This window comes from Leuresthes tenuis, unplaced genomic scaffold, assembly GCF_036924035.1.
Source record: "Leuresthes tenuis unplaced genomic scaffold, fLeuTen1.0.hap1 SCAF_6, whole genome shotgun sequence".
NCBI classification, from domain to species: Eukaryota; Metazoa; Chordata; class Actinopteri; order Atheriniformes; family Atherinopsidae; genus Leuresthes; species Leuresthes tenuis.
This window is the reverse complement of record NW_027325360.1, coordinates 22719638-22731391: the sequence shown is the minus strand read 5'-3', so window position 1 is coordinate 22731391 and position 11754 is coordinate 22719638. Positions and strand designations below refer to the sequence as shown.

Sequence of the window (11754 nt, the reverse complement as noted above, 5' to 3'; positions counted from 1 at the left end):
ACAATATAATCAATTTAAAAAAAAAAGCCACTGTAAAAAGTAGAAATCCAAATGCAATGATTTGGTATGTGAGATTTGAAAATCATTGAATTCTGGGTTTTTCTACCCACCAACTAAGCAAAGGATCTGAAAAATTAAGTGTTTTGACACAACATAGCGTCTTTCTCAAATAATATATATAGCAACCATTGTGTTTTAATCCCCCAAACCGCCACAAGTCAAAACATCAAATTCTGATTTTACAAGCATTTTGGTCTCAATAAAACTGTTAGACCTAACAACTATAGCGTTCCCAGTTATAGGGCCCCATGCCTTATGTAGAGACTAAGTCACACACATACAGCCACAGAAACGTATGAAAAATTGAGTGTCAAATTTCTCCATGCCGGTAGACCAATAAGATGACATTTCAAGCTCAAGTTTTCCTCAAAGGCAGTGACTAAGTCAGAGACGGGCGCATTTAAGCCGGCCGCTGCAGAAATACACAAATATCCCAATTAATGTGGAATCATTTTCCCACGCAGACATTCATTTAACTCTTCAACTGGTCCTTAACCGATTGGCTACAGCTATACATTATGATGGAAAGCGGATGGCAACTTCAAGCAGCTTTCGTCTTATGGACGCTCAGTTTATCAAAAGCACAAGATGTGGTCGGACCAGGTCTCACCTGCCTCAGATCTACTTCTGCCGACGGTCAGACGCGCGTCACGTTTCTGCTGGAAGACCCGGCCGGTGCGCTCTCCCTGTTCCTCACCGTGTGGTCCGAAGATATGCGACTGGTAACGTGCCAAATATACACCAATTCACGAATTACGGAAGTATATCGCGCGCACTGCGACACAACAAAAAGCCAGCATCGAGAAATGATTCAGAAGTTTGATATCAGTATGGTGATGGCTCCGGATGTCCCATGCGTACTTGTTTCTTCTTGGACGCCAGAGTTTACTAACCGGACAAGAGGAGATGGAGCAGAGCGGAAAGCCCGAAGGAAACGCTGGGTTTTTCCAGGCACCTTGTGGTGCGGCAGTGGAAGCAAAGCCGTCGGATACGAACAGTTAGGTGAGGGTGTTAAATTCAGTTTTTTTTTTCTTTACTGTGGTATTTTTGGGGTAGGAGTTCAATCGTGTCACACGAGGAGCCTAAAGCTATAGGAGAGCTGAAAGCAGTGAAAGATATCTCACGAGCTTTTATAGGCTATTACTACTGCTTATAGTGCTCAAGTGAAAATGTTTCACATTCACTATACAGTGACTATGAAGTTAGAGTGATATGGATAACATGTCTGATGGGTATTGCTATCCAACCAAACAAAATGAGAACCACTGAAGTTGATATCACATCTTTAGAAAGCTATAATCACAATGTTCTCATTATGTTTTTACTAGTTACATCAACACGATATGCCACAGTACTATACCTCTCTTACTTATCTTCGAACCAAGCATGCTTTATTTAAAATCAGGTGTTCTTACCTTAAAGAGAATTTCATGTGAATGGCATTTGGTTTGTAAACACGTCTAAATTTTACTCATGTGGACAGGTATGTTTGAGGGTGCAGACAGATGCTGCCGTGAGCACGACCACTGCCCGCACATCATCCCAGCTTTCACTGTGAATTACGGAGTCTTCAACCCAAACTTCTTCACCGTCTCACACTGTGAGTGTGACCAAAGGTGAGTCTCAGAATACACCCACTGGGCATCCAATGCAGAGTGAGAATTCCAAGTATTCATCGCCTCCAGGGAAACTTCAGAAAGCAGTAATTCACATCCTCCAATACTACTCTGTCTATCTATGGGCAGTCAAGTGAAAACAGATTTACTCTTATACGTTATATCATTTTAGTGAGGCAAGGCATTATTTTAGAATCCAGCTTTTGACTAACAAGAAGCCAGTGTAGTGACTTTAGAACTGGAGTAAAATGATCCACCTTTCTGGGCTTAGTGAGGACTTGAGCAGTAGAGACTTGAGTCAGCTACAGCAGACTGTGTTTTGGGCAGGCCAGTAAATACACTGTTACAGTAATCAAGTCTTTCAAAAAATAAACACATGGACCCGCTTTTCTAAACCACTTTTACATAGTAGCCCTTTACACCTGTCAATATTCTTCAGGGGTTAGTATGAAATGAGTGAAATTGCAAAATGTCAGTGATACAACATCTCAGCAGAAAGCAGCCAGTCTGCACGTCCAGTTCACAAAGCTGTGCCACTGTGTGGAGGGGGATTTCTTCTCGTTCAGGCAACCTCACCAAGCCACTCCCTGTGTATTTGTCAGCAACAAGGTGAGATAAACTTGCTCACAAGTTCTCCTTACCGACAATTATTTTTTTGAAAGAAATAAAAAGAATGATAGTGAATTGGGGACTGGCGACCTGTCCAGGGTGTACCCCGCCTTTCGCCCGATGACTGCTGGGATAGGCTCCAGCCACCCGCTACCCGACCGACGGATTGACGGTATAGAAAATGGATGGATGGATGGATGGATAGTGAATTGGACAAACTGTGGCTAAATTCCATTGAAGTGTTGTTGAACTGCTCGACTGAACGTAAGCACTCTGTTTTCTGTCCATAGGAGCAGCTTCAGACTGTAAACTTTGCCTGTGAACTATAATTCTCTGAATTATTTCATACAGACGTGCAAAACACAACTTTGTTAAAGGTGATTTTATCAGACAAACTAACATTTGTTAAATAAGTGGTTAAGATGTAGCCTCAAGTGATGTTATTTTAGTTGCTATTTCTGACTCATAGATGTGTAACAGAAAAAATGTAAATAATAGGTCTTATTAAGAATGAAATTATATTAAAAGACATTAAATGAGAATAGAGGTAAGAGAGAAGCCAACAGCTGTTAACTGTTGACACTGCTTGATATTAAGTAGAACACAAATACTTTTATGTTTTATAGTTTTATTATCAGTATTAAAAGAGTAGATAACAGAAATCACTGTTATATATAGCGTATCCCATTTCTTCTGAAAACACAGAGGTTTTGATTAGTACTTAAATGTACTAAAGGGTTTAGTTTTTTTGACAGATGTATAGTTTAACAATTACATTTGTTGCTTCTTTCTGAAAATTGAAATAATTAGTGGTGCATTTTGATATCTTTTTTCTCTTTTGAATAGTTATCACTCATTAATAAAACAAAAAAATATTTCTTATCCATTTGAAAAAGTTGGCAAAGTCCCAACTTGTTCAGACAAGTTCCATCTGCTTTGAGAATGTGTCTGTGGTCCACGAAAAAGGTGAACTTCTTTTCCCATCTGTCGAAGTATTTAATATTATCTGGGTCCCATTGAAACATGTATTTAACATGCCTACTTGAATCCCTGTTTGTGTTAAAACAAGTTTTCCCCATTTCCTGTCCCTTCAGTAGTCGACCAGTTTCAGCTCCGACCCTAGTCGGTGGAAAGGATGTTGAGATCCGGCTCGAAGGAACAAGTTGTTAAGAAAATTCTCCCCATGTGGCTCAGAGTCGCTGGAGTCAGTTAACAAAAAGGGATAATTTTGCAGCAAGGAGACAAGTCTGCGCAACATGTCACAAAGCTCACACAGGGATGTCTGAGTTCTAAAATGATTCTGCTATTTATGCTTTCTACTACAAAAACATTAGCCAGACATGGTTATGAGACATTCCTGCGGTTCTCTCCTGTCACTACCTTTGTTAGATGAGTTCAGTGTAGTTAAGATCATAACGTCATATGAGACTTCTTTGTTCAGTAAATGAAAGTTCATACAGAAAATAGAACTCGCATAGATAGAAGGCCTTCTTCACAATCCAAGGTTAAATTAACAAGATAGGAGGAGACCTCCCCCAGCAGACAGTGCCCCTTAATCTTCCAACACCTGAATATTGACGAATAATTCTTTGCTGCAATGAGTAACAAGCCCTGCAAAAACCTTTGCTGTTCAGTGAACTCCCTGCTATTTTTTGTTTTTGCTGTGTACTTCACGTCTCCCACACAATCCATTATTAACACCAACTGAGGTCTATGTTTTACTTTGACTTTGCATCAGATGCTGGCAGGTGCATGTGTGCTACATTTGCCCTTGAATTTTTGATGTTCATCCACAAGTAACATTCAGTGACACACATCTGAGCTCACCTAGCAGCTCACAGATTATACATGGCTGTAAAATTCTGGGAATTAAAAGTAGTTGTTAACAAAACAAAGCAGGATTCAAGAACATTTTCTCAGTGTTTGTGTGATAGGTTTGTTCCTTAACCTTTGCTTGCTCTCACTTTACCTCTCACCAGGTTTCGACAGTGCCTTCTGGGCACGAATGACAGCATTTCTCATATGGTCGGCTACAGTTTCTTCAACCTCCTGCAGGTTTCTTGCTTTGAGCTCAAACAGCTGAAGCGCTGCACAGAGATGTACTGGTTTGGAATGTAAGTGACAGAAACACACTGACATTGTTGCTTGAAGTGTTGATTGGATATTGTTAGACACACCGTTTGCTGTAAGCTATAAAATATATAAAAGATACAAAAGGTATCTTTCCCCTGAAAAGTGCAGATATGGTTACAGTGGAATCTAGTAGCACATGTGACACGAGAAACATAACACAATCAGGAAGACCACATCTGTGCTATTCCAATACAAATTAACAGTCAGGTTATGAACAAATGATTTGTACAAACAAAAAAATGGTTATTCACTTATCTGGTATTACTGGGTTCATGCTGGCAAATTGCTCTAAAATTACTACAACTTAAATTTTGTGTTCAAGTGAGTGATTCTTAAATCTCCATAATGTTACTGTAATTGCCTTGCTAAGAGAACAATTACAAAAATCTAAAATCCATCTTGAAAAAATATGAAAATTGATTAAACTTTTAAAAAAATCCAGTGATCCATTTACATCAAGTAAGGTGACATAAAATGCATCAGGGGTTATTGGAGTTTCTTAACCTCTGTTGATCAAATGCCACAATATATTTGGGCTTCTGCAAAAATGAGGGCCTGTGTCCAAAATGTCCAACCCTTTTGTATAGGAAATAGGAGAAATATGTTTTTTATAAAGAGTTTTACTCACTGTTTGTCCCAAAGAAATGTTTAATTATTTTATGGTTCCAAACGTATGTGCATACATGCCTAAACATGCTCAATGCAAAAACAAGAAAACTACTGAGAGACTTACCCTAGTCAGTGTGTCAGATTTCTAAACTTTTTATTAGCCTGTGCAAGGAGTTTGCTGTTGACTCCAAAGCAGCAGAAGAAGAGAATTTGAAACAAAAAGCAGGAACATTAGGACAACCAGACAGCTGTTCTGCTTTACTCTCAATCACAACAGCTTGAAATTACTGATCTTATCCTAACTGGAAATATAAAGCACACCTCTCACTAGTCGAGTAAATATATAATGAGAGTTGTCTGTATGTGATCTGGTTTTGTATTCTATGGCGTGGTTTTAATGCATGTTTACTCTCTATAGGTGCAAAGTAGCCAAAGAGGCCCCATATGCTGTTTTCCAAAGCCCCCTCCCTTACAACAATTCTGATGGCATTAGTAAATATGCAGATATTGACAGCAACAATTTAAGTCGAGAAAAGCAGAATTTAACCAAAAGTGCCATGGCCAGCCCTCAGAGGAAGTTATCCAACCCTGAAAGTAGATGCCTCAAAGACCCACCAAGAGGAGACACTTTCCACCGCAAAAGGACAAAAGGGAGAGGATGTAAAAAGCACCAGAAACTATCTGGAGCAGCAACCACACAAGTGCCCAATTTATTAAGGGGCCATGCCACAACTCTGCCCATGAAAATGGGTTACTCTAAAAGTAGAATACTGATGTCAAATAAAAAAACTGCTGGGAAAAGAAAGAGTATCGGAAAGGGCTTGTCAGGCCTTGAACAGAGTGGCCACGTCCCTATAAGTGTACCCACAAACTCTGACTTACAATCGACGTCTACAACACCTTCAAGTATCCCACCTTTAACACTAGGGTTAAAACTTCAGCCAGACCCAACAACAGCATTCAGAAGAGGGACTAAAACCTCCAAAAGAAACAAAAAAGTCCCAAAGCAAAGTCACTGCTGTGGATCCAGCATGCTTTTAAGAGGTGACACTTATTGTAAACACTGTCAGAAACCAGAAGCAGCTTCTTACACAACTGTTACACCAGCAAAAACAGCAACAAGTGGATTATCAACAAAACAGAGAAGACAGCACCCCAAAAAGACAACAGAAAGACCCAACCAGGACACTCAAGCAACTCCAGTTACCTTTTCAGCACCCGTCATAACAAAACTAAGGACAACAACCGCTCTTCCTGAAGATGGCAAGCCACAGTGGAACAATACAAGCCAAGGGCACTTCGGTCCTACCATAGCCCAATGCATACATGCAGAGAAAAGCCTAAAACAAAACAGGGCACTGCAAAATATTACAGGTGAGTAAATGTACTTGCTAGCTCCAGTCTTTAATCTGAGGTCTTTGGCAGAAAAAGAAGCTCACAGTTCACAACACTGTGATATCAAGGATCACTAGGAGTTTAATAACAATAAATGCACCAAGAAGATTGACTTTGCAAAGGCTGCTACTATCCAAAACTGATTGTAACTGGTGGGATAAGTACTTTTTCCCGAGACATGTTGTAACAACTGCTATTGAAATCCTAATTTCATGCAGAATATTCAAATTAAGGAGGGAGGATTACACAAAACGTAAGCTACATTCTTTAAACTAACCACAGGTCAAAGAATCTTCTAAACTGGGCTCAGGTGTGTTATCCATTGAACCATAAGACCTACACAGACAGTTTTCGGGTTGTTGTTGCAGCACCAGCAGTCAGGTAATTGGTAAACACTAGTTGAGAAGGTGATGAAATGAGATATTTTAAATTAAGCTGAAAGCAGCATTTTAGCAGTAGCACATGCTGAAAGATTTCCAACCGCTGGGATAGGCTCCAGCCCCCCCGCGACCCGACCGACGGATTAAGCGGGTATAGAAAATGAAAATACACGGTAAGAAAAAATGGAAAGAATAACACATAAGTTAAGTTAAGTTAAGTGTTTTGAAGGCACTAGATCAGCTATGGTTGTAATTGGTAAACAGTGTTGAGAAACTCATCAGCTGACTTCAACTGATCGGAGCCAGTCAGTTGAGACTGTATTCCTCTTTGTGGCTGTCTTTGTATCCACTTGAATCCACATCACTGTGTCCACTTGAATCCACATCACTGTGTCCACTTGAATCCACATCACTGTATCCACAAAAAAAAAATAGTCATGTATTTATAACCTTTATTTATCCACAAAGAGTTTAATTGAGATCAAAGATCTAATTTGCAAGACAGCAGCAACTACACAGTTACAGCACATATACAGACATTTAACAAAAGCATGAAAGTCATACAAATATTATATAAAAAAGTGAAAAGAGAATGCTTTAATGGTTCATAAAACAAGATAAAAAACAGAATGAAAATAAGATCATTTCCTTGCAGCTAACACCTAAAACTTTCATATTGTTTAGGGGATATTGTATTAAAAATTAAACTAACCCACAACATACTTTTTTCCTCAGACACTTTGAAATTTACTAAATGACCTAACTCGACTGTCTCAGGGTACGTTGAGGCAAGTCAAACAAAATCCATCCACTCATTTGCACAATTTTTTCCTTCGAGTTTGTGAAGTGATTTATTGGCTTCCTGGAATCCGAACATGTTTTCTGCCTTATAGCGTCTAGCTCACTGAAGGAATAACTGCTTGGTGTTATGTTGTTCAAGTGAAAACAGTACAGACTGGTCAGTAGGTCCAGGTAGGCGATGCAGGGCGCGTGGATAGCGATTTGGATAAGAACATTTGCACCATGTGGATTCAGTAACATTATTCTGCAACGTTATTGATAGAAAGTAGACGTACTTCACGATATTCTCCCTTCTTGCCATATTGGAGCTTTATGTCCATTTAGAACTAACTAAGAAATTACTTTTTTAATCCATCAACATACTTTTTTTTTTATTTGAATTTTGCAGTTATTATAAAAAGCAAATTTATAAAGATTAATTCCTTGCATTTTTTTAGCTTATTTGAAAGTTTTTTAAGTTGAGCGGCAATAAATTTTAACGACTCATTGGTTACATTCATGAGTGTAAGAATGAAGGGAAAGCTTGGTTGCAGCCTGTAAATGCAACAAAAATTCCACAGAATATTAAAAACATAGCCCTAGGCATTTTTCCATTATGGAGATTTTAAAGAGAGTTATTTATCTGTGGTCCATGCAGGTGGGAGTGGTAGGCAACTTTCACAAGTGATGCTTTCTAAATCCTGGTTGAAGTAAAAAGGAGTGTTACGCTTTTCTAGGATGCTACCAGAAAATAAATAATTACTCACTCATCTAAAGAAGAGTACATTGAGATCATTGTGAGATTACTAATGTTTATTTTTGTTCCTACAGATAATCAGCTCCAGTGTCGCAGTCTCAAACATCTGGACGACTGTGAATTCCAAATTCCTCCACTGGGGAAGAAATATAATCTACAAAACATGGAGTCCAAGACTGTCTACCACTGTGACTGCACTAGCCGGTAACATTACAGCACTTATAAGATTTGTCAGCTTTTCTTCATATTGTACAATCACATGTGCAACCATGCAAAGACATTGTTGATGACAAATGATGAAACAAAGAGAAAACAGTTTAGAATCATTCAGATGTCTCAAAGGAAGAGGGTATTTGTATTTTATAAGCCTGTAAAATGTACTTTTTGATGGTTCAAGTTTAAGATTTGGGATAGATATAAATATAAGTAATGAAGATTAAGCCTTTTTACAGTGATAGATTCTAAGAGAATATCTTAACTTCACAGCTCAGGACTTTTTTTGTTTCTTTCTTATGTCTCTTAATAACCATAGAGCCAAGAACCAAGTAGTTGGTAGCATTAATCCCACCCCAGGAAAAAACTTTACAATATACTTGAAAAAACTTTACAATATACTTTATTGGGGCTGAGGAACTCTTGCACAGATTTTTAACTTTTTCAGATTACAAACAATCACACAATTAACGCCATATGACAGTTTGTATTCCTGAGTTTGAGCTACTTCTAGGTTCCACCTGCAGATTACATCGAGATGAAGTAACCAGAATAACTGTTGCATTGAGCAAAACATTTTTGGGGATTTGTGATGCTTTGCAACACACAGATGATAGATCTTAATAGGAAAAGTCATGCAGGTGCTGCTTATAATGTATATGCCTTTATTTAATTTAGATATGCCAGTTCAAAGTTTTAGATTTACTCCTTCCTTGTGGTTAGCATATGTGTAACTATGAATATTAACATCTGAGTGTTCCACTAAAACAGCTATCTGGAATCCAGATATCAGTAATTGTATGGCAGGTGTAGTGTAACATATTATCTGCGACGTTCCTGTCAGAAACGGTCAAAATTTCCTGCTTGAAAAAAGCATACCGTGTACCCTGAGTCAATGAGCACATTTGCGTATAAACAAATGATTGTGTCAGCCAGACCAAAACTGGACTGTAGAAATGCATGTTTGTCCAACCAGAATTGAAGCTCTCAAAACTAGACTAATACACCCCTATAATGTGGTTGTGATTTGAATTAATCCTGCATGCATACTGTCCTACAGTACACAGAGGAAGAAGAGGCTGGTAACAACAAAGAATAACCACAAAATATAGCATCTACCTTTATTATAAAAACAATAAAGGAAGTATTCATAAAGTAAGTGAATGAATTTCCCAATGTCTGACTGCTGAAGGTGTCAGATATTATGGAACCTTACTGTTGAGTAGCAGAAGTAATGGAAGACCCTTATTCTTCATTCCCATTTCAGGTGTTTATAGAAAAGAAGAGGACTCACCATAGAAGCAGCATTCTTCTTCATTGTATATATATCTCTCTGGTCACACAGAGATATATATATATATATATACCTGTTGTTAAAATCCTGAGGCTTTTCCCCAGATGGAATGTCATTTAGACAATATTTCATTAAAAATGGGACAGTTGACAATATAAACATACCTATGAAAGGAATAAATAAGTCCTTAAATGAATTAATGAATTGAATATTAATTATATGTTATACAAACAATGTAGTAACAAAAATGTATTCTTTTATTAAGGAAAAAAAATCAGTCCCTTGATAAAAAAACTATTTAGAAATAAAAACATTTACATTTAAGTATCTCTAATTAATGTTTATCAAAGTGTTTTTCCACATTCTTGTCTAATCTCTCTCTCTTTTGATGCTCATGAAGTTCTAATCTCTTATAAATTGATGATTTTGTCACGTCTTTTTGTCAATTTTACAGCTTGGCTATTCAGATTGAAAGCTTCCGACAACTTCCGAGTATTTCCCGCTCACTCTTGGTTGAGTTCGTCTCTCAGCAGTGCTTTACTCTGCCAAAGAAGAAAAAATGCCACCACAAAAAGAGGTGTTCAGCTCTGCTATGATCATTCATTCTAATGCTCAAACACTTTTTGGTGGCCGAACAGCCAGTCACTTGTCAAATGGGTTTACACAGCTTACCTATTCAACATATTATAAGGTTGGGTGATCTTATTGATTTATTTCCATGTCCCTCTTTTTTAGATGTTCTACAGGCTTCACTAAAGCCTTTGACCTACATCGAGCACTTAAGAAGATAGGAGAGAAAGGCACTGCTGACATGAGAATTTCAGCCATTGACAGAAAACGACGGATTCCTGCTAGCCTTTATAAGAGATGCCTGAAGCTCGAGAGGGGAGCTGATACACACCTCAAATGACGGAAGACTGAGCTGCTATGTGCAGCAGCAATGGATTTTCCATTTAACAGGGAAAATTATGATATCTGCAAATATTTAAACCCTTACATTATTATTCATGTGTAAGTATGCCCGCATACATGTTTAATCAAGAAAATGAAGTTATTAAGACTTGTACTACAAAGCTGCAAATATAAGTTTCCTGAAAATAAATGTATTTAAATAATTTCTTTTTTTAAATGTATGTCTGAATTTAGCAATTTAAATCAAATGTGATTTTTTTTTTAAATTATGAGAAAAAGTTATTGTCACAAATTAACACAGCAGTCTAATGTACACAGCTTCCCAAACAACCTACGGTCGAGAAGTAAATGTAACCATGAATAGAAGAAATTAAGCAAAACCTTTTCGAAGAATGTCTTTAACTTACAGAAACCAGAAGGTTTTTTAATCTGTCTAAACACAAATCAGCTCATAACACGCAAGTGGATTGTTTACCCCCCACCCACGCAAAATATATTCATTCTATGTAATACTATGTTTTTTACCAGTCACTATAACAATAGCCCATTGAACGAGCTTCCATATGTCTTTCTATTCATTCAATTGTTCACATTCTATACATACATGAGATGCATTTCATCTGCCAGGTGAGAGGTGGGGTGCATCAATTACAGATCACCTGTCCATCACATGGCCAACACAGAGACAAAAAAGACAACCACACACACTCACACATCTGCGGTCAATTTAGAATAACTAAATAACCTAACATGGATGTTTTTGTACTATGAGGAAGCCAGAGTGCCATATTTATTTATTTTTTTTAAAACCACGAAGGGACAATGCAGAACATGCAGACTCCAGACACTTTTTACTGTGAGGAAACCACACCGCCGCTGGCTACAACATAAGCCTATGCTTGATTGTCCCGACACCATGCTTGATAATTGAAGAGGGACTCATCTCATGATATTGAGTAAACACTTTTTAATTTATTTTTTGTAATATTTGTAAGT

At 37.8% G+C, this 11754-nt stretch overlaps 1 protein-coding gene across 1 annotated transcript; it reads left to right on the top strand.

Moving 5' to 3' along the window:
- The first annotated feature begins 478 nt into the window (after nucleotides 1-478).
- Nucleotides 479-10763, top strand: LOC140309245 (uncharacterized). The gene is made up of 7 exons (XM_072387062.1): nucleotides 479-1062; nucleotides 1544-1676; nucleotides 4265-4399; nucleotides 5446-6401; nucleotides 8414-8543; nucleotides 10301-10423; nucleotides 10582-10763. Exons 1-7 carry the CDS (start codon nucleotides 579-581, stop codon nucleotides 10754-10756), a joined length of 2136 nt encoding a protein of 711 aa, XP_072243163.1. The 5' UTR covers nucleotides 479-578; the 3' UTR covers nucleotides 10757-10763.
- Nucleotides 10764-11754: the final 991 nt, after the last annotated feature.